The sequence below is a fragment of the Tympanuchus pallidicinctus genome, unplaced genomic scaffold (assembly GCF_026119805.1).
Source record: "Tympanuchus pallidicinctus isolate F22 unplaced genomic scaffold, pur_lepc_1.0 scaffold5, whole genome shotgun sequence".
NCBI classification, from domain to species: Eukaryota; Metazoa; Chordata; class Aves; order Galliformes; family Phasianidae; genus Tympanuchus; species Tympanuchus pallidicinctus.
The window spans coordinates 60,363,665-60,388,160 of record NW_026294769.1 but is presented as its reverse complement, the minus strand read 5'-3'; the positions used below and the strand labels follow the sequence as shown (position 1 = coordinate 60,388,160).

The 24,496-nt window shown below is 35.4% G+C and overlaps 1 protein-coding gene across 2 annotated transcripts in view; it reads left to right on the top strand.

Moving 5' to 3' along the window:
- CSMD3 (CUB and Sushi multiple domains 3) overlaps window positions 1-24,496 on the top strand; it is a 512,773-nt gene that overhangs the window by 365,418 nt on the left and 122,859 nt on the right. For both annotated transcript variants that reach the window (XM_052703606.1, XM_052703607.1), the window contains 4 exons: window positions 3,079-3,270; window positions 5,810-5,948; window positions 8,076-8,263; window positions 15,960-16,154. In XM_052703606.1, the coding sequence (XP_052559566.1) occupies window positions 3,079-3,270; window positions 5,810-5,948; window positions 8,076-8,263; window positions 15,960-16,154 (714 nt within the window). The remainder of the gene's footprint in view (window positions 1-3,078; window positions 3,271-5,809; window positions 5,949-8,075; window positions 8,264-15,959; window positions 16,155-24,496) is intronic.

Sequence of the window (24,496 nt, the reverse complement as noted above, 5' to 3'; positions counted from 1 at the left end):
TCACAGATGTGAACTGTATATCATAGAACTTGACAAATGTATTAAGCACAATGGAACATTTTCTTCAGCTGACATTGCTTCAAGTCACCAAGCTAGAAGTAGTTCATTGGAGAGAAAGGAAAAGAGAGAGAAATAGAAGTGAAAAAAGAACTGGAACATCAAAGTGAAAAAAAAAAAAAAGAGCAGTAACTGTGTGTGCTTCAAATTGTTTTATTTGTGTCACTTCAGTATTCTTGAAGTGTGTACTGTAAGATCTTGCTGGAGTTGATGTGATTATTTTTATAGTTTTCAACAGCTTCTGAATATGATACTACAGGGATGTCTCATCTCTGTATATCTGCAAACTGTTTGAGCACTACTTATCATCTGTGCAGAAAGTAAGATATCTTTATTCATCTCTCATGTGCCATTATTTCGATACTATTAAATCACAGAAACATTTAAGCTGGAAAATCATTAATTTTGACATTTATTATAGTGATCTCAGCATCAGTGAAGTTTATTTGTGCAATGTCACTCTTTTAATATTGTGTTGCAATATATCTTTCCTGCATGAAATTGGAGCTGTCAGGTCGGGACATTAGTCACACATCAAATTGCTTGGGCTCATGAACTATGAGAAATTTTTGTATCCTGGCATTAACATATTCTTTTCTGTAGCAGAAAAGATCAGTTTACAGTACTTTATCTGATTGTTTCAATGTACACTGATATGTTATTATTAAACAGATATATAAAAATGTTTTATGCTCCATATCAACAAAATCTGTAGACAAATATGAAATCTTTCTGGGCCCAATTAAATGCTGTTTTAATGGTTTCTGTGACTGTATAGGAGCATTTTTATAGACATGTACAATTAAGTCAAATGATGGTTTAAGTTATTCCCTTCTCTGACTTTTAACTACTAAGGATGTGTGAATTTGTTCATATGAGTACTCCTAGGACTAATCTAAATAATTTTTAGGAGAAGATGTTCTATGTGGCTTGACTACCGAATCTGCAAAGCAAGATTTTGCCACTTCAAGTAACAGGAATGAGGAAAACTAAGTAATCCTCCAGAAAATGTATTGGCAGAATTGGTGGTCTTGTATTCAAAGTCTATGCTGTAGAATATTTTGATTGAATATTTGAGATATTAGATCTCACTTGTGAATCCTTTGTTTGTTTGTTTATTTGTTGTTTGTATTAGCAAAGTCTGGGAGTGATCTATAGATGGAAATCACTGTACTGGCAACACTGCTCATAATCAGACATTCTTAGTTGTTTTAGTGTAGCTCAGATGTCTGCTTTTTCCAACTTTCAGTGTCTCAGAGTTAAAAGTAAATAGAGGTAGGAACAACCCAGAGTTTAATTTCCAAAACATACTAGCTCAAAAGTGTGAAAAGCTGATACTGAAAAGCATTCTGTCAACCCAGCAAAGTAGACACACTGGATCTGTAAGTCTAATGCATCCCCTCATCTGTCATCTATTGGACAATTTGAATATCTAGTCTCATTCTACCTCAACCTGAAGCTGGATCTCTTGATTAAGAATTGTCTCTTTGAGCACTTGACTTTCACCACTGAAGGATAGACTAAAATAATTTTGAGCATTTCTCTATCCTTATTAACAAAAAAAAAAATCTCTCAGTTGACACCACAAAATTTTGTACTACACACCATTGTTCTTGCATCTGTTGTGCTGTATGTATTACGTAATAGTTTTTGAAGCATGTATTTTCCCATCTACAAAATAGTTTCTAGCTCTTTAACATGTTACATTTACAAATCGTACCTTATGGCCTATTCAAGATGACCCGAACTTAAGAAATTTCTTTTTGTAATATTTTGTTTACAGTGATAGAAATGACTTACAATTCTACAATGTTTGGATGAAAATCAATTTATTTTTTCTTAATTTAAGTATCTATTTCATGAGTCACAAAGAACTTTAGATCCTTTATATGAACATACGGAGAACTGTGATAGCCAGTTCCTTTTATTTTGTAGTAAAATTTCAAGACTGCATTTCAGGTATGATAGCAAAGTTATTTGGGACCTTATTGCTCTTGAAGATTTTGCTTCACAAATTTTTGTGTAGGACAGTGAAAGTTGTGATTAGATCTCTAAAGATCCAAGGGCAAGGAGGGTGAGGGGGAGTAATCATTCCTTTTGCTGGAATATCCACTTAATAAGTAAAACAATAAATAAACTTCAGTAGGAGATAAAAAGTAGGTTGAAGAAAGATTATGAAAAAAAGATCAGAAATAAACAGAATAAGAAGATATGCAAAGTAGAATATGCAGAGCAAATAACACTGATAATGATAATAGAGACCCCTCTTCCAAAATCAAGCAAGCAAACAAATTACAGTTGTGAACAGTATTAAAGATGGTCTAGAGTCAGGCATGTGAAATAGAAACTAAAAATTAGAGTAGAAATTATGGAAAGCCGTAACTAAGCAGTTCCATTTGAGTATACAGTTAATATCTGTCAGCTCTCAAGAAATATGTTAGTTTTATAGTGCTGTATAATACTCCGATTTTCCTTCTCCAGTTTTTTCTTGCACTATTATTTTTTAACCTTGTCCCTCCAAAATATATATTTCTGTATTTGAAAGTTCTTTTTCTGATAATTTTATATGTCTTATAATAATAGTAAAAAATATATTACCTCTACCACCTTTTACGGTGAATATATGATGCCAAGTGTGTCAAAATAAGATTCATTATAACAAATTTATTCTTGGGGTAAATGTTACATATCTAATACAAACCATCTATGAGTAATAAAAGATTTATGTACAGGTGCAGTATTCCTGTCCAGTCTACCACATTCAATTTTTAAGAGTCTAGGACAGAAATAGATGTTTCTCCCTTGTTATATTGACTCCACAGGAAAAACAAGCAAAAAAAAAAAAAAAGAATACATATACATATATATAAAAGCCATACTGTTTCCCATATATTTTTGAATGATTTTTTGAAATTTTAGGAGTAATAAAATTTTGGATTTGCAGAGTAACCAGATTAGAAGGTTGTAATATGACTAACATGGGTAGAAAAGCTGATTTTTTTTTCTCCCTTTATCTGATAGGTTCTGTAGCTACTGCCTGCCGTGATCCTGGTGTCCCCATGAATGGAACTAGAAATGGGGATGGAAGAGAACCCGGAGACACTGTGATTTTTCAGTGTGACCCTGGATATGAATTGCAAGGAGATGAGAGGATAACCTGCATTCAGGTAGAAAATCGGTACTTCTGGCAGCCCAACCCACCAGTCTGCATAGGTATGCAGAAGACAATCAAAGAATGGTTTCCAAAATTTTGAAATTTTGTGCAATTAATCACACTTCTTTACAAACTTTATTTTAGGAAACTAATACATATTCATTATTTATTCTGTATAAATCTTCAGTGAATGTTACAAAAATAATTTTTCCCTATTATTAGTGCAATATGAGAGCTGATCTCAAAGTAATACTTCCTGTTTTATGATGTTGGCCTGTGACATCAGAGGCAGATGTTGGTGGTATGGCAGTAGAAGTTGAACCTTCCCAGCAGTATTTCATTACGTATTATTGCTGTGTGACAGATGGTAGCAGAGGAGAGTCTGACAAAATGATGTCTGAGAGTGTGTATGAAGCAAAAATGCACCACTGAATTCTTTCATGAAGAAAAGAATGGCACCCATTGGCATTTCTCAACACTTGTTGAATGTTTCTGGAAACCAAAGAGTGGATGTGAGCACAGTGAGGAATTGGGTAGCGTGTTTCAATAGTAATAACAGCAATAGTGGGTCACCTCTGCTCTTGCAGTTTGTTTTGAATGCAGGCTCTTGTTCATTACTGACAAAAACATTGTCAAGCTCATTGTGGTGACTATCTGAAAAATAATGTAGTAGTATTGTGCTCTTTGCATCTGTTGTAGTGTCCATGAAAATAAAGAGGATACATTACTTTTGGAGGTCATAGGTCTCATACTTTACCTTTTAAGCTTATGTTATTTATAGTTTGATTATCTGTGACAAGGAAAGCAAGAAAACCAATGTAATGATCCTTTCCCACAAAATCTGAAGAATGCTGATAACTATAGGATTTGGTTATAGTTTGTATGCCTGCATTTACAAAACATCAGGCACATCACTGAATAAATGTATTGGTCAGGTTAAAAAATATCAAAGGCTATAATAGGATACTACTGGAAACAGAGAAGATGGCACATTACTGACTTTAGTACAGACTTCATAATTTACGAAAACAATATTTTTGTTAGTAAAAATGAAAATATATTCTTTATCTCTAAATATTATCTCAGTCTCTAATGCTATCCAGAATAACAAAGCTCATACTGAATGAATTTTGGAAGGATTTACTTGGTTAACTGACTCATCATGAAAAAATATTAAGAAATTACATAAGTAGTTAGTAAATAGCAGCCCTCTAATAACCACTTCTCAGGTAAATCCTTATCACTACTGATCTAGGAAGAAATTCTCAACTGAAACTTCCAAAACCTAACTTAGAGGCAAAGTTATAAATAAATAATGAAATGTGTCGCATTTGGATAGTTAGGTAAATAATGTAGTGATACTTATTTACCCAGTATGTTCTTTAATGCAATCAAATGTAATACCGTTATGTAGAATGATGGAAGATTTTGCCTGAGTGCATAGAAGCTGCAGTAAGCCTGAAAATCTCCAGGCGTTGCGATGGGTAGCCTCTTAAATAGGATCTGCAATTGTAGTGGTACAGTAAAGAAGGAAAATGGAATTTTCCATGAAAGTGCAGCTGGGAGAATGTTCAATAGGCCAATTACAGTGGTATTGTCTTGAGTGACTTTTATATGAGATAGTATACTTACTCTAACAATCCCAAGAAAGGACTGCTTGAAAGGAATTTCTCAAAGGAGGTGGGGAAAAATGAGGGCATCTAAAATAATCAGACAAGAGCTTCTGGCCTTGTAAAATACCAAACTGCACTGCAGCTTTGAGATCAGCTGAATGTGGGCATTCACTTTCCTTTGCCATCCCTGATAATGTGGTCTTCAGCAAACATTACAAGAAGGAACTTGCTAGAAACCTCAGCTGCTAGGAGCACTTTTTTAGCTTCCATGTATTTTCTTGCCTTTAACACACTTAATTATCTTAAACATTTAATTATCTTTAACACACTTTATCTTATCTTATTTAAAGTTTTAACAGGTTCTAGATTAAGTACTGTAATTACATATAAGCAAAGAATACTAAGGTTATCACATACAGCACTGGCTATCACATACTACACTGGCTTACAAAGAGGTTTATGAAGATAGGTAAAATATAATCTACATCTCTATTTTTCACTGTGTAATGCATTAAAATTACATTTTTCCTAGTAGATTGACACATGCTTTTCTTTCTGGATGGGCAGTTATATTGGGAATTAGGCCTTGTGTCGTGAATTTAATTCAAGCACACAGAGAAAGAAAAAAAGATAAAAAAGATGACTAGAAAACTCTTATTTTCAAAGTAAAACTCTTATCCAATCATTTCTTTTTATGTCTGCAGAAAGAGCATGTCTCAAGTTTATGGTGTTTTCAGAAAAGCCTTGATATACTGTTAAGGAGGGAGGAAAGGACACAAAGTTCTAAGCACACGTTCTACTTGGTAATACTAGTACTGGTCTAATGAGAAATGTGAACGCAGCTTTTGTTTCTCTTTAAGCTTTGTAAATACTTCAGTTATTGTTTAACTTTTAAGGAACATTAAATGTCAGTGAACATAGTGCTGATACATGCTTCTTTTTCTCTTACCTTCTTTCCTCAATTCCAATTTATTTTTATTCACAGCTCCCTGTGGAGGAAACCTGACTGGCTCATCAGGTTTTATACTTTCACCAAACTTCCCTCATCCTTATCCCCACAGCCGAGATTGTGACTGGACTATCACTGTTAATAATGACTATGTTATATCACTAGCATTTATCAGGTAAACTTTCTCATAATTTTAAAAATCATGTTTGTGACTCCACTAGTGGCAATTGTTCAGAGCTCTGTGTTATAGTGTCAGGTATACTTACTTATCACTGTGAGAAATAATTGCTATCTGTGTCAGCAATCTCATCAAAGATATTACAGTATTCAATGCACACAGAGCTGGAGCCTGGTAGCTACTCTTCAGTTAAAGGACTCTCAGTTTGTTCTGACTAATGTGTATTGGGATAGTTCTCAATTTACTGATATTCTCTTCCTGAAAAGTTGCTGTGTAAAATAACTCACCAAAAAGACTCCCAACCAGCAAGACTGTCTTTAATGACTGAGTCATATTTTCTACGAGACAGTCACCTGATATTTAAGAAAAAGATCAAAAATGTGTAAGTGTAGTTTTATTAGTCCTTATTATTTCATAAGCAATAGGATACTTCATTGCTCTGCTTATTAAAGGGAAAAGGTTTAACATTCCCTTTCATTACAATGCAATATTAAATTAAATTGACCTTAATGGAATCCACAGATGAACTTTTACTCTGTATATTGTATGCAACACATAAAGTAAGTTATTATGCATGTTTACTATATATGAAAAATAGTTATCACAGCAAATTTATATTTGTAATGTCCCTTCAAATTTAAATCCTGTTTATGCTGAAAATTGTGTAATACTGTCTTCATTCTAATCACTGATAGTTTGATGCATATTTCAGTGATGTTTTTCATATTGTTTATTTTCATTTGGCCTTTACTGATATACTATGTGATTTGCTGATAAATATATTGTTTTTTCCCTTACAATATTAAATGGGAACTATTTTGTACCATGGAACTCTTTCTTTACATTCTGTGTTTGACTAGACTGGACAAAGTCATTTCATTTACAAACAGATTCAATGAGTATTTCATGTTTAGGTGAATGATTCAGAGTGCAAACTAAATTATTTGTTCCAAAGAAAGTATTTTCTGACATAAATCAGTATAATAAAGTAAATGAGTATCTAAGAACATTCTGTTATTTCTATTCCATACTTAGGTATAGAAGACCCTAAAACTTAGAATACAATCACTGTTTTACAGTGCAATTCAGTACTGTATGTGAACACTCCAGATAAATCCCTAGATACTGCTAGGTCATTAATAAAATCTGAGCAGTTACAGTGATTTCTGAGAGAAGCTGACAAGCTTAGTAGAAGTTGGTCAACAAATTAGAGCACTTACTGAGATTTGCCTCAGTAATGACACACAGAGTAAGGAAAAAATTCTAGATTAAGGAAAATATACATTCTTAAATAAACCAAACACTGAATAAAAAAAATTTAAATCCACATTTTACTGCCAAATATGGCTCTTGAGTGGGACTTATTCCAGGAATCTCTTCTAAATTCAAACACAAACTAAAAATAGAAGCCATCCACTCTTGTATTCCTTTTGAAGGAAACATTACTTAAGTAATACAGAAGTTAAAAGAAGTATTTTCACTGAAGAAGATAGACCAAGTCTTTAATGCCTACATTCATTTTTTCAGGACCTAGTGGCAACTAGGGACAAAATATGGTTTGTCCCCATTTTTCAACTACCAGTCTTTTTTTTTTTTTTTTTTACCTTTGTACACAATCAATTTCTCAAGGAAATTTGGTTAACACCCTGCCCCCAGATAATATTATAGTTCAAAATTAACAAGCTATCTTACTTAGCCAACATAATTAACTAAATTAATTGCATTAACTAAAAGAAAATGCGTATGGGAACTGCTGAGTCACAGCCTGAACCTCTGTTTGATCACTTGAGGCAAGCAATGAGTCAGCCAGAGGAGCACAGGTGAAGGCAATTCACCTGTGCTGCCAGAATGGGTGGAGCCAGGCTTCACCCTCCTACACCCATTTCAGAGCTGGTTAGTAGTAGGGAAGGATCTCTTCTGGAGATTGCTTCTGCTGGAGTTTTGTAAGTGAGCCCAGGGTAGGGGTAAGCTTTCTATTTATTTTCTTTTTTGTTATCATTATCTGCTTTGCTAAACTCTCTTATTTTGTAATTATAACATCTTAATATTCATTGATTATACAAAAATTTTATACAAAGCTTACATTATCTAATATTTCTTTTTTTTTTTTTTTTTTTCCTACAGTTTCAGTATAGAACCAAATTATGATTTTCTTTATATTTATGATGGACCAGACAGTAATAGTCCACTGATTGGGAGCTTTCAAGATAGCAAGCTTCCAGAGAGGATAGAAAGCAGTTCAAACAACATGCATCTGGCTTTTCGGAGTGATGGATCTGTTAGTTTCACAGGGTTCCACCTGGAGTACAAAGGTAAATAACTTTTTTTTTTTTTTTTTTTTTTCTTGTATTCAAAGCATTCTTAAGCATAAACTTCAATCTACTTTATCTCCTCATAGTTGTCTGCCTGGTGAGGTTTTAGTTTTGTCTACAGATATGATAATGTGCATTATTATACATACAAAACACAATTACAAGCATACTAATTAAAGACAGAATCATAGTATATGATTTCATTTAGAAGGTGCATGATAAATGCATGATACAAAATTAGCAGAAAAAAAATGGCAACATCAGTTTACATACTTCAGAAATAATGATACCATAACAAAACACTAGAACGTATATACATGTTTTTTTGAGAACAGGATTTTTTTTATTATTTTTTTCTTTATATAGTAAGACATATTGTCATATTTGAATTTATTATTCCTATAAAATGAAATTATGTCAACACCAGTGTTGAAAATATGGGACTAGACTTATGTAAGAGAGGTTACAGTAGATCTGTCCACGTATCTCAGAGAGAAATCTCTGAGGACATAACATAATAAGCAAGAAAATGGGACATATTCAATATAAAATGAATATAACAATTTTCTAATTATCTGTAAAGGCAACTAGAGAAAAAACATGGATGTTGCTGGAATAGCAATTGATCTTACTGTCTTTGGACTGGTTTTCTTCTCAGTTTATTCTGAAACCAATTAATAAATGCAAAGGTAATTTATATAATGTAAAGAGTTAATCAGGCAAGCTGGAAAAAATGTGTTTGAAACCTGAAACAAAAAACTCCAGCTATAGTAACAAAGAAACATCGCACTATGTATGGGAACTGTTGAGTCATGGCCTGAAGCACTGATTGATCACCTGAGGAAAGGACTGGCTCAGCCATGGGCGTACAGGTGAAGGCAATTCACCTGTGTGACCAGAAGGGGTGGAGCCAGACTCCTAGACCCCTTTTAAAGGCTGACTGCCACGGTGAAAGGATCTCTTCCTGGAGATTCCTCCTTTGTGGAGTTTTTTTTTCTATAAGCCTAGATCTTTGGATACAGGTGAGCATTCTGTCTCTTTTTCCATTCTGCCATGGTAATCTTTCCAACTGTAATGCATTAATAAAGAAAGGAAATATTTCCACCTGTGTAATCTGTTACTCACCCTGTTATTCTAACATTGCTGTGAAAGGATTGTAAATATTTAAATAAAGTAGATGTGACACTTGCAAAGGAAATCTGGCATGCAATTAACTCACCAAAAATAGTGACTCCTACAATAGCGAACTACTTTCAGCAGAAAGTTCTGTGAATCTTGTGTCTTTTTTACTCATGACTAGACAGGTAATCTATAGTGTGGAGATATTTATGATGTGACATACCAAAAATAGGAGGGAAAAGGTAGAGGAATGGATAGGGTGATTTTAAGATGTATATTTAGAAGTTCTAAAACTCTTTCAGTAAGAGCTGTCATTTTAGACTTCAAGAGTGGCAATTAATATTTTCAAGAGCAGAGAGTGGTTGAGGAAACAGATTGCACACGATATTGTTGTAGATGACTAACAGGCAAGCTAGTATAGAGAAAATACATGATACTTGAAAGAAGCATGACCTTGGTACTCCTTGGAAACTTTAACAGCTGCAAGGATATTGTGGCTGAGCACAGTTAATCCAGAGTATCCCTTGAGTGCATTCATGACAACTTCTTCATGCAAGTAATATCCTAAGGCTTATCTACCCCATGGTAGAGTCTGCTGAAATGGTTACTCATTAACAGACAAATTATCAGTGCTGTGATGATCAAGCGCAGCCTTGTAAACTACAAGAAACAAGAAAACTGTAAAGGCAAAGCAAGTTTAAGATCAGTGCATGAGATTGAACGTATACAAGTCTATAGGGCTGCGTAACGCGTATCCCATGGTACTAAAAAAGCTGGCTGATGTGGTGGCTGAGCCATTTTCCATCGTGTTTGAGAAGTTGTGGCTTTTGGGCCAAGTCTCCAGGGACTGGGAAAAATGAAATATCACTCCCATTTATATGAAAGGGAGGAAGAAGAACCCAGGAAACAACTGGAAGGTGAGCCTCACATTTGTGCCTGAGAAAATCATGGAACAGAACCTCCTAGAAGGCATGTTAAGGCACAGGAGGGATGAGCAGGTGATCTGAAATAGCCTCCATGGCTTTACCAAGGGAAGGTCTTCCCTGACCAATCTAGTGGCCTTCTATGATGGACATGATGGTGACATCAGGGGACAAAGGGAAGGCTACTGATATCATCTGCTTGGACTTGTGCAAAGCCTTTGACGTGGTCCCCTCATCACATCCTTATCTCTAAATTGGAGAGGTGTGGATTTGACAGGTGGACTGTTCAGTGGGTAAGGAATCAGTTAGAAGGCTGTGGACAGAGGGTTGTGCTGAGTAGCACTGTGTCTGGATGGAAGCTGGTGTTGAGTGGGTGTCCCCTAAAGATCTGTCTTGCAACTCATGCTCTTCAACATCCTCATCAGTGGTGTCGATCATGGGCTTGAATGCACCCTTAGAAAGTTTGGCAGTTACACCACTTTGAGCAGTGTGGTTGGCACATTAAAAGGAAGGGATGCCATCCAGAGAAACATTGACAAATTCAAAAAATCCAATGAGGTTCAAGTTAGCAAAGTGCAAGGTTTTTCACTTGGGTCAGAGTAATCCCAGATACGTATGCAGGCTGGGAGAAGAGCTCCTTGAGAGAAGGGGAGAGCAGCAGCAGTAGCTGGCCTTAGGCAATAAGCAGTGACAGCAAGTCCAGGAGAAACAAGCAGGTAGCAGGCCCAGAAGAGTCCATCAGCAGGCAGGTATGTCAGATACACCCCTCTTGGTTGTAGGTCCCTTTTTTATATTTGCCAGTATAGCATTCCTGAGCACTCAGGTAACAGTTATGTGTAGCACCTCTGAGCATGCAGATATGGTTATGCCCACACAGAAGACTTTTTATCAGCTATTAAGCTGCTACTCATCCCTCTTGTTGACTTTGGCCTGTGGATCTTTAAAGGATTTCTCAAACTTTGACCAGGACTTGCCTGGACTTGTCTGTGTTCAACAGCAAACTATGAGACAAAGGTGCATGAAAAAAATATCCCTTACACTGCCCGATTCCTAGAGGTTCAAGACCAGATTGGATGGCGTCCTGGGCAACCTGGTCTAGTACCAGATCTGGAGGTTGGTGACTCTGACTGTGGCAGGCGGGTTGGAACTTGGGTCCCTTCCAACCTAAGCCGTTCTATGATTTAATATGGTGCTTCCTTTGAAATTCTGTCCCTCAGTGTTCTGAGAGCCAAATTTCATGAGCAGGATAGGGTGGGTGGAACACTGACGTTGTTGCAGAGCTCACTGACTGCTAGCCAGTGGCTAGTTAATAACATGCAAAGTGTTCTCTTTATTGGTTATCTGTCTGAAGTAATAAAGCAAGTTTGTGAACAATACCAGTTTGAGGGGAAAAGTCAGTACTCTGGAAAGTAATACTACTGTTTAAATGAACAGACTGGATCAATGCAGCAAGACCAATAGTATGAACTTCAAAAAGATCAAGTGCCAGGTTGTACACTATTGCCAGACAACTCCATCCATTGCCACAGGCTTGGAGCAGAGTGACTAGAAAGCTGTGTGAAGGGAAAGGATCTATGGGTGTTAGTTGGCAGTGGAGTGTGAGCCAGTAGTGTGCCTGAGAAGACCAATGACATTCTGTTATGTATCAGAAATAGTGTAGTCAGAAGAACCAGAGAGATCATCCCTCTGTACTCAATACTGGTGAGGGTACATCTCAAGTACTGCATTGAGTTTTGGACTCCTCACTACAAGAAAGACATTGAAGCCTTATGGTGTGTTTGAAAAATGGCAATGAAGCAGTGAAAGGCCTGGAGCACAAGTCTTATGGGAAGCTGAGGGAACTGGGATTGTTTAGTCTGGAGGAGGCTTAGGGGGATGTTATCGCTTTGCAACTACCTGAAAGAAGGTTGTGGTGAGGTGGGGGTTGGTCTCTTCTCCTAAGTAACAGTGATAGGATGAGAGGCAATGACCTCAACTTGCACCAGGAGAGGTTCACTTGAATATTAGGAAAAAATTATTCTCAGACAGAATGGTCAAACACTGAAACAGGCTGCCCAGGGAAGTGGCTCTCCAGAAAAGAATTTGTAGGGCCCTGTGGACAGCAAATTGACTGTGAACCAGCAACATGACCTCTGGTCAAGAAAGGTAACTGCCTTCTGGGCTGAGAGTGGAAGCAATAGTGGAATCAGCATCTATGGGCGAGAGATTCTTCCACCTGTTGAGAGAATGGATGTGGCTCTCAACAGCCTGGTTTCTAAAGGGATATTATTTAGTGTTTTGTCAGCAAATTTAGCAGTCTGTCACAACCATATCTTTGGTAAAAGGAAAATTAGTGGGCTGTAATTGTTCCCCACAGAAAATTTATGCTATGACAGATCATGTCTTTCCTCAGTTTTTGATTTAAACTCCAGACATAATAGGTTGCTTTATTTTCTTCTCCTTTTAATTTTTTATTTAATGCTGATGTATACTTTATCCAAAGATCTACTAGAATTCTGAAATAAAAATTTCTTACCATACACTCAGCAACAGTAATCTCACAATATAAGCTTTAAAGAAGTACAGTAATAAGTAATTCAGTGGACATCGAGTGCACCTCAGCAAGTTTGCTGATGTCACCAAGCTGTGGGGTGTCATTGACACACCAGAGAGACAAGATACTATCCAGAGGGCCTTAGACAGACTTGAGCAATGGACCTCATGAACCTCATGAGGTTCAACAAATTCACGTGCAAGGTCATGTATCTGGGTCATGGCAACCCTCTCTACTAATACAACCTTGGTGACAAAAGTATTGAGCGCAACCTTGCTGAAAAAATCTGGGGTACTGATGACTGGAAAGCTGGACATAAGCTGGCAATGTGCCCTCGCAGCCTGGAAAGTGAGATTTATCCTGGGCAGTATCCAAAGATGAATGGCCAGTAGGTTGAAGGAGGTGATTCTGCCCCTCTTCTCCATGCTGGTGAGGCATCATGTGGAATACTGCATCCAGATGTGGCGTCCTCAGTACAGGAGAGGCATAAATTTGTTGGAGCACCTCCAGAGGAGGGCCACAAAAATGATCCAAGGGATGGAACAAGGACAGGCTGAGAGAGCTAGGGCTCTTCAGCCTGGATAAGAGAAGACTCTGAGGTGACCTGATAGCAGTCTTTCAAATCTGAGGGGGAGCTACAGGAAAGAAGGAGACAGGGTCTGTCTCCAGCAGGGTCTGTTGTGATAGAACAAGGGGAAATGTGTTCAGGATTAATAAGGATAGATTTGGATTGGATATAAAGAAAAAGTCTGTAACAGTGTAGGTGGTGAGATATTGGAACAGGTTGCCTAGAGATGTGGTTGATGCCCCATCGCTGGACACATTCAAGGTGAAGGTGGATCAGGCCCTGAGCAACATGATCTAGCTGTACATGTCCTTGTTCATTACAGAGGAGTTGATTTAGATGACCTTTAAATGCCCTTTCCAACTCTGAGGATTCTATGATTCTTATTATTGTCAAAGTGTTATACCTCTAATGTATCTGTATAATGAATTAATGAATTTGATTATTCAAACTTGAAATAATTTTCAACTTGGTCTATGATCTGCCAGACTTCTTAAATGACAGTTTAGTTGGTTTACGTAAAAGTTATTAATATCAATGTGATGACTTACAGACTTTTTGGTAACTTGAATCTCTTAACTTTTTATTTTCCACTGAGATTTTGGAATTATGAGTGCTACGGAAGTGTTTGTCCTGCTTTTCACAGGTCATGCTGTATTTTGAAGACTTACCTTTCAGAACAGGAAACATTTAGATATTACATGCATTATACTACAACTATCTAAATGAATCATTGTGGATATAAAATACTTATTGTTACTGTAATTAGGTGTTTTAGCTCTCACTTGCTGCTAAACAAGTTTTCAGTTAAGATGTGTGTTCATGGCAATGTTATCCCACATTAGGAGATTTTCATGTTCTTTTGGAAAATGTGAAATTGAAATTTCAGAAAGATTGTTCCATGTTTCTGTCTTCAAATATAAATATATGAAACTTTTATGGTTTTGTAAGATATTATTTCTCAACTCTCATAAATATTAAAATATGTAGGTTGCTTTGAAAGCAATGCCTTATTTCAGTGGAAACTGCAACAGATACAAAGGGCACAGTAACACTATTTGATAGAGCAAATTCTCAGCTATTTTCCAACTTAGACATCACCTTTAACTCTGCATTTTTGCCAGCAATGATCAAGAACCTTTGTGCTGCTCTTTTAAAATCTGTACTAGCAGCCCACTGTCAGTGCTGCCACTCTGAAATGCATTACCCATTACCTCACTGTGCTCATATCTACTGTTTGGTCTTCACAAATGTTCAGCGGGTGTCAATTAATATGAATGGGTGCCATTTTCTTCCTCATAGAGCAATTCAATTACACACTTTTGCTTCATGTGCATTTCCATGTCCATGACCATTTGTCACTGTGCCCCTCTGCTATTATCTGTCACCCAGCAACAAAATCTAATGGAATAATGGTGGGAAGGTTCAGCCTCTATTGGCATACCACTAATATCTGCCTTTGATATCATGGGATAACAGAAAAATATGAGGCATTACTTTGAGAGTAGACCTTGTATAAAGTGGCAATAAGAAATCAAAATGGAAATATTTTTGCTTCATTATCTTCTCTGTGGTAGTGAGAAATATCTGATGCAGCTAAAATTTATAAAATAAAATTAAATATTTTCTCATTTTTTCTATATAGTCTCTTAAGTTTTGAGAAACTTTAGCTTAGGGAGTGCTAGAATCACTGGAAGTATCTTTGTATTTAAAGCTACTATAGCCTTTTGGCAGAGATCTGGAAGGGCAAAAATCTGCAGTGCAATTATGACTTCAGCAACTCCTCAGGTAAAGAAAGTTGGCACTGATCTTGCTGAAAGTAAATAAATATTCCCTCCTGACTTTCACCACAATACCCATAAATGATAAAGAAGATAATCTGGATTCTCTGTCTTCTGCTTGATTTAAATATATATATATATATATCTGAATTACATCTCACATAGCACAAAATCATCTACCATTTTCTAATGCGTTTACTATTTTTTTCATTAATGGAAGAATATAGCTAATTTTCCTTAAATGCTTCTGTATACTAAAGTTGTTGAAAATATGAGTTATTTTGGTGCAGTTTTTATGACTTGAGCTAGAGATCATGTTATAGATAGTTACAGATATTCATTTAGGGTTTATTAGTTTTGGAGAAATTCTTCTTTGCATATTTTTTGTTTTGTCACAAACCACTTATTTAGATTTCCTCCACACATCAATTTTTAGTCCATAGATCTTAAAACCAGGATGTGCCCAGTCTACCTGTAAGTGTGAAGTCTTGAAGAATGGTTCTTGTGATTACACTCTAGGATTTTCGTGGCAAAAGTAAAAGGAATGTGAGTTTGGTCACTGTGAAGCAATGAGTTAAGTTTCTAAAGTGAAGGAGAGATGGCTACAGTCACAGGGAAACTGATGCAGAAGAGAAAAAATTCTAAAGTGTATATAAAATGTAAAATAAATAAGTCATTACATGTCTATACAGTTTTCAAAGAAGACCTTGAGAGAATTCCAGAAAGCATATGTAATGCTTTATATTATATTCAGAATTATTTTTTTCTATTATAGCAAAGCTACGTGAATCTTGCTTTGATCCTGGAAATATAATGAATGGAACAAGACTGGGAATGGACTATAAACTAGGATCAACTGTCACGTATTACTGTGATGCCGGTTACGTTCTGCAAGGATATTCTACACTAACTTGTATCATGGGAGATGATGGAAGACCTGGATGGAACAGGGCTCTACCCAGTTGTCATGGTAAGATCAATTTTTTATGTATTTTATTTGCCATTATTATTCTTGTTTTGTCGCATGGAGAGGGATAAAAAAGAAAAAAAATGAGGAGATAATTTTAATAAGCTTGTTTGGTTGTTTTTTTTTGGGGGGAGGGGGGGGAAATATATTTTGTATTAAATAAATAAATACTTTTGTTTAAACAACATCACATCATTTGCAGCTATATGATATCCTGGGCAGAGTAATGGTAAAGGTATTGCCAACAGATAGCAGTAATCCTTTCCTTCTGTCCTCAGCACTGTTAAGGCAACATCTGGAGTACTGTGCCCAGTTCTGGCCTTCTCTTCTCCATAGAGCTAATGGAGGCAGTCCAACATAGGGCCATGAAGCTGATGAGAGGACAGAAATATCTCTCCTATGAGGAAAGGCTGAGAGAACTCATACTTTCCCACCTAGAGAAGGCTCTGGGGGATCTCATCTATGCACACAAATACCTGAAGTGAGGTTAAAATCAATGAATTAAAATCAGATCTCTTCAGTGTCATCTTAATTGCAAATTCTTTGAATAATTTGAAGATTAAAAGCTGAGAATCGACTTCCAAGTAAAATAAAATATATTTACATTCAATAGAATATGGATTTTCTTATTTGTTAACTTAAATTTTGGTCACAAATTAAATAGTTATGAACAAAACAGAAAAAAATATATGTAAAATCACGAACAGAATAACTAAACTCTTAATTATAAAATTATAAGGACTTGAAGAACTTCAGTGTTTTTGTTGGATAATGAAAATATAGCAAAGAGCATCAAACCTCAATGGCAAAAAATTGAAAGAATGATGCTAGCAAGTTTGGAAATATGTACAAAATTGTATGAGGTTGAGTGGAGATCAGCAGTTTCTTCCTCAGTTGAAAATTGGGTATGAATATTTTCTAGTTGTTTTCTAGAGAGAATTCAGACAGGAAGGCACATATCTGTAAGAAAAGATAGATTTCTTTCTTTTTTGGATTTTTTCTTAAATAAATAATTTATTAGTATTGCAATAATTGAAATTATCAGGTGTGCTTAGTGGTATGTATTTCCAGTGCTGTCTGTTTTAACATGCTCTGAAGGAAAAGTGTTTTGCATAGACTACCATCTCAGTAATGACAGATGATAAAATCTTGTACTATAATGGGTAATGGACTCTTCTCATTAATTAAAATGAACTTTTGTTTGCTTTGTTTTTGTTGTTTAGGTATTTTGTTGTTATTGTATTGGGTTTTTTTTTTTTGTGAGTGCTGTCTTGCTGTCTTTCTGCTTTTTTTTTCCTTTTTTTTTTTTTTTTTTTTCCTGGATGAGCAAGGCCTTATTTAAAAGGTGGTAGACATTTCCTTAGGATGGTATATCACATGTAAAGATGAATTAAAAAGCAACAACAAAATAGCTTAAATGGTTTTTGTTTTCATTTGTACATATTTTGCTTTTCCTCCTGTTTGGAGTTCATAAAGATCTGTAGGCTTGTTGCTGTGCTGTGCAATAGCATTTTTCCCCCATAATCAATGCTTTCCAGTGCTGAAAAACAGAACATTTATTTACCTATAAGGAAGATAATAATAGTGGATTATTTTTCAGTTGTGTAATTCTGACTGAAACAATTTCTAAATTGAACTTTCTGTGACACTGTCTCACCAAAGTAAACCATTTGCTTAATAGAGAAATTATATTCCTTCATTCTGAAACTGTATATTTAAAACTTCATGAAAATGACAGTATTGCAATAAAATGCAGTATATAATACAGCTCAGTTTATTTTATTTGTTTTTCATATTCTTGTTTCTGAGAAGAATTTGAGAACTTGAACTCTCTTTATGATTGTAATATTTTGATCAAAAAGATTTAGGTATAAACTCTGTAAATAAATTTGTTTAAAAGTTACTTTTCTGCCTAACTTCTGCAATTTTAACATTAATTTGGGATTCAGGATCTTCTATCCTAAGAGCCATATTTAGTCATACAGCTCTGTAGGGGGAGTGAAGTATTCAGAATCTGAAATTTTGCTCATATTTGGGGCTAAGTAGAACAGAGGAGAGAGAGGAATAATGTTCAACACTCCAGGTGGCTGTCAAGGCTCAAGGGACATGCTTTACAACATGCAGAATTGGTATTGTAAAGGTAGTTCAAAGAGCATAGAAAAACTTCTTCTGTTTAAAAAGAATTTGTGTCAAAAATATTTACTCATTTATATGAAGACACTAATTAGATAAATAACATGGAAAATCTTGATAGGAGGGTGAAACTGACTGCAGTAAAGCTGGTCCTTCATGTTGCAGCATATGCTGATATTTTCACTGAATAGAAAAATCTCAAAAGTGGAAAAAGAATATCCTCTCTTCGTCCATTGAGTAACTTGTATTAGTTTAACAAATCCTTCTGAAGATGGCAGATGAATTTGATGGATGCACAGAGAGAGGGGAGCCATGGTCTTGTTCTAAAGCCTTGTCTATTAGATAAAATACGGAGGGGAATTAAATCCCAACTCATAATTAAAAAGAAAATGTAGGCCAGGACTCTACTGTACTGGAAGGGCAGCTGATAGGAATGGCTTTAAGCATGCTCTGAAAATGTCTGCTACATCAAGCCTCACAGGAAATCTTTTTTGAGAAACACTGTTGTCCTGGGTCTGGTCAGGCTTCAATGTGAACTAGCTAACGAATTGCTCAGTCTGTCAAAACATACTTTTCTGGGAATGTGTGAAACTAGAAAATATGAGTAGCTATAGAGTTCAAAAGTCAATAACTGTTGATTTTGGTGTTAGATAAAAACTGAACAGAGGCTTTCAGGATCATAGAAAAGTAGTTTTCTGAAATGTATTCAGTGCATAAAGCTGATGTTTCTTCTTGTACCTTTACAAACCAAATAATTCTTTTGTTAATGCTCTAGTCCTATGTACATTAGTCTTCACTGTGGTATTTGGTTGAAATCATTATTCAAAATGATCTTGGGCCTCTTTAGTAAGAGTGGGAAGTGAACCAAGTCACTGGTTTGACTTTTTTTTTTTTATGAACACATGCAAAGATTATCCAAGGTAATGTGCTAAGCTATTTTTCATTTCATGGTGGATGTCAAAAAAAGGATCTGATTAACATATGCAGATGCAGTGTTCCTATGATGGACATGATGGTAAATAATTTCTCTTAGCTTCACCAACTGTAGTTCATTTTATGTTTTTGGTATCAAGCAACAGTTGTTCACACAATAACGAGGTTCCCTGCAAAGGAAAATTGTATTTATGATCGAGTGTAAGGCCTTGTTCCTAACAGAAGAAATAATTTATTTGCCACTAAATATATTGCTATATATTATTATGCTGTGTTGTTTAAGCTTTGGGAATATTTGCCTACTTGTGTTTTAAGTTATCTCCATCTGAAAGACACAGTAAACTATCTCAGATATTGTTATAAACTGTTTATGCCATGGTTTGTGTTTTATGCCACTTGTTTAATAAAACAATAGTACTGAATATGTTCACATGCATTCTTTTTTAAGATGTGCTTAAAAGAAAAAAAGACAATTTTATACTATGACATTTTAAAACAATATAAACATTCTTAAATATGATTGCAACAAGAAATCTTAATTCCTAATCTTATGGTCAACCTAACTACTTAAGATAGTAGTTTAGCGATTAAAGACAATGCTAATGACTGGATGTGTATATAGTATCAACAAAGAAACATTCACTTTTCAGTTATATGACCTGGAGGATAGTTTTCTTTATTCATAGTCAGGAAAAGAGATGCTTGCAACCTCAGCATCTCCCAGCGTGTTTTCCTAAGAACTGAAATATCAAAGGAAATACCATTTTTCTTTTGGCCAAGAGGTTGCCTTTTGGTTTAATTTGTGTCTATTTGTACTTGTATAAAATGTTTTTGGAAGTGAAAACTTTATGATGAAAGACAGCACATAGAAACTTAATTGGTTGGTTATATTCCCAATTCTTAAGCTATCGTACGTAAGCAAGTAAAAAGAAGATTTTGAAAGGCACAAGACATCAGTTAGAAGCTTAATATTCATTACCTTACATCTGTGATATTTAGCATTCTCATTTCTGTTGAAAAAGAAAGAAAATAATTTTCTGGGGGAAAAAAAGGCTTTTTTATTTTATTTTAGGCAGGAACAGATGAAAAATGTAACTGAGATCTTAGTTAAACCCTATAATAATGATGTTACTGATGGATAGTAGTAACTGCATTTTACATTTGCAGTTACTGTCCATTTATTTGTTGTCGTTCCTTTACTGTTAAAACCACTCATAAGTTCTTCTAATATTTCATAAGTTTAATGTGCTACGCTGATAATTGTTTCTGCCATTCTTTGGCAGAGCCTCAGTATGATGAATTGACTTCGAAATAATTTATCTGTGACTCTTTTCATTTAATACATTGTCTTCATACTTTGAAGTTTGCAAAGGATTAGTGACATCATGCCATAAAAGCAGATATGCTGTCTTGGTATCTTCACTATATAACTTAAAAACACTAGAAAAGAATTTCTTAAAGAAATTAAGCCTCAGAAACACAATGTGTATTTTTTTTTCTTGTTAGAAAATGACCTTTGTCAGAAACTTTGAGAATGATATGAGTTTAAATGTTTGGTATTTACAGTGTAAAGAAAGCACCAAAGAGATTCAGAGTTGTTTGCAGGAATGCAAAAACTGCTTATTCAGCATTCTATTAAAGCAGTAAAGTTTTAAAGGCACACTTAAAATATGTGAAAGATGTGGCAAAGGTGATCAATTTAGATTCATTCATTTTTCCTCCATTGCAAGTCTGACAGTTTCATGTAAAATCAACAAATAACTTGAGTTATGACTAGTTAAAAGACACTACGAAATGAAATTAATTATTTACTATGGACATGTGAGCAAGTTGTGCTATCTGTTCTTGGACTTCCACTGTAATAGGATTATTATAAATAGACTTCTTTACTATCTACATAAGTAATCTTTCACTAAGCGCTCAGATGAGGTATAATTGATATTTTTCTTGTATTGTGCACTTTTGTTATGCATTATCATTATTGCACAATTCAAGTAGGTAAAACATGCATGAAGATACACTTCTTTTTACATTATAAAGCATGGGAACAAGATTCATGCTTTTATTTTAAAGCTACCTAGCTGATCTCTTAAGTCTCTGCAAATAAATATTGTACAGCCAGTATAGGAAAGAAAAAGCAACGTAGTAGTTTCCTCTGTGTTGTTTACATTTATGGTTCTGTGTAATGTCACCCATTACTTTGCATAAATTTGTGTTTAAAGTTGTGAAGAGTGAAATGACACAAGAAAAAGCAGTGCAGGTGGATGGAGAATAGGGAGTTACATAAGACTGTCTCAGGTGCTCCAACATTTTTTCACTTCTGCTTCAGTGTGTTCTTTCCACAACCTACAAGAGCTTCTCCAATATAGGTCCATACCATGGGATCCATCCTTCAGGAAAAGACTGCTCCAGCATGTGTACCCAATGGGTGATATCTCACCCACACCTATATTGTGGGCTGTTTTCCATAGGCCGCAGCTTCAGATCTTACAGGTGTCTAGTAAAGTGATATGATCAAATGTTTGAGTTGACTGATTGCAACTGTATACACTCTATTTGAAAATTCACAGTTTACAGAATCATGGGATGGCCATGGGATTGTAGGGACCTTAAGGATCATTAATTTCCAACCCCCTGCCACATGCAGGGCCACCAAACTCCCCATTTAATACTAGACCAGGCTGCCCAAGGCCCCATCCAATCTGACCTTGAAAACCTCCAGGGATGGAGCATCCACAACCTCCCTGGGCAGCTTGTTTCAGAACCTCAACACTCTCACAGTGAAGAACTTCCCCCTGACATCCATACTAAATCTTACCTCCCTCAACTTAAAGCCATTCCCCCTTGTTCTGCTGTTATCTACCCTTTAAAGGGTTGACTCCTCTCTTTTTGTAGGCTCCCTTTAGGTACTGAAAGTCTGCGATGAGGTCACCCCATCTCCAAGCTGAACAAGCCCAGTTCCTTCAGCCTGTCTTCATAGAGGAGGTGCTCTAGTCCTCTGATCATTTTTATGGTTCCTCTCTGACAGCTGTCTGTCTTTCTTGTACTGAGGGCTCCAGTCCTGGACACAGTACTCCAAATGGCACCTCACAAGGGCAGAGTAGAGAGTGACAATCACCTCCCTGTCCCTTCTGGCCACCCCTCAGTTAATGCATTTATATAAACTGAAAGTAGAGTTGCAAACATATCAAAAGATTGATGATTTTTTCAGCAATCTTGGAACTTATTCTCAAATTCTTTTATCAAAACAGAAGGCAAAGCTGCATTTTTTATTTTTTATTTTTTTACCATTCACACGACTGTGCTTAGACAATATATTAAAATGCATGAAATTGTTTGCTGTAGCTTAAGTTAGCAGCATCCTGATTTCAGTTCAGACAGTGTTAACAGCACAGTGATGATTTACTTATTGTTAAATGATGGGTGTGTGCCCAGGGCCAGGCAGAGAGAGACCTAGCAGGAGAGAGTTACCTCCATGATAGCATGGGGTAGGGAGCAGGCCACAGCACAGGCTGTGCTGGGCTTCATCTCACCCACAGACCGTGGTTTGACATGCCTGAATTAAGCAACTGCAGAAGGGACAGAGTATTCTCTAGTTATTTATTTTGAATGTCACTTCGGAGAATGAGGATGTGTTTTATGCTTCCAAAGCAATGCAGAATTGAACAGTGCAAGCATCAGACTTTATTTTTTATGTGTTTTTACTTTGCTTCTCATGTTTTTCATATATTAAGATGCATTCCTAATTTTCTTTTTGCCCAGGATAAGACATCTGTTTTACAGAATCACATAAACCATGTTTGAGCACTTAGAAATAGAATTTTTATCAATTAGGGTTGCATTTTAAATAAGTAAAATGCTACTGAAATGCTACATATTTTGAAAAATAATTGCTTATAGTCAGATTTGACATTGCAGTTTAAGGACTAATGAAGAGAGAGAAAAATTTCTTCTCAGTATAACAGTGGAATGGATCTCCTCTCCTTCCTGGAGAGGAGTCTTAAGAGATCACCAAACAGGATTCAAAACGCTTGTTAAAAAGCTGTGTTTTTCTGTTTGCATCTGGATTTAATAAATGAAATCTAAAGCGCTTGCAAACAGCAAGAGCAGCAACAAGATATATCAGGTACAATGAAATATCTCCTGTGTGGAAGCTGTACTGCTTGAGATTAAAACACAGGGCAAAACTGTTTTGGAGGGATTATAGGATTACTTAATTTTGTGTTTGTGTGTTACTATTAGAAGATTTCTGATGTAGTCAAGGGTTTGGTATCTGAGTATACCTTAACCTACAATTCTCATACTGAAAACTTTTTCTTTATGCATATATTCATTACACCTCTTGTATAGATAAAAAAGCTATTGCACAGCAATGTGTCAAAATGGTAAAAAGAAGAAATCTAACTTTCACCTACTGGATTTGGCAGTGATGAGAGGTTTGATTATCTGTATTTACTTCTTGAGATAGTGCGCTCATTGCCTATGACAAGCCACTGACTTCTTATTGTAAAATGCACTAATGGTTTGAGAGTTGGGAAGAAAGATAAGATCTTTCTATATGGCCATGCAGACAGCTGTTATCTTCAAAAAACAATCCCAAAAACCTCTTAACTTTTGTAAAACACGGTTATGTTAAAATCTCATCTTTTCTTAAAGCTGTTTTCATATCAGAAAAAATGTTACTGGAAATAGCTATAACAGTTAATGGTTCAAAAAAGTTTTTGAAATAAATAAAAATACATATATATATATATATATATATATATATAACCACACCAAACATTATTTTGAGTGTTTGACCTTGTGCATGTACATTTGAAATTAATAATATGAGTTTACAAAACTCATTATATAATAAACTGAACAATTATCAAAGCCCTCTTTTAAGAAGTACTTATGTTACGTAATGGTAAAAAAAAAAGAATAAGAAATTAAGAGTAGAAGTTAATTACAACAACCTAATTAAAATCGGTTGCCAGAGAATCCTATTTTCCAATGTGTTTAAGTAAAATAGAGAACTTTGTAAAATAGGGTTTCTTTTCTTCTGCTTAACTAAATCTGTGACCAATTTTTAGAAACTAAATTTAATGAGGGAAATGTTAGGAATAAGAAGAAAAAGTTTAAGCTAATCATCAAAGAATCATCATGAAATAGTTTGAGTTTGAAGAGACTTTTATAGATCATCTTCCCCAGTTTCCTAAACTTTAAGTAAATATATATTTGTTTCTAAGTGTTAATATCACTTCTTTTTTTCCTTGAAAGTTTTTTAGAATGCACAA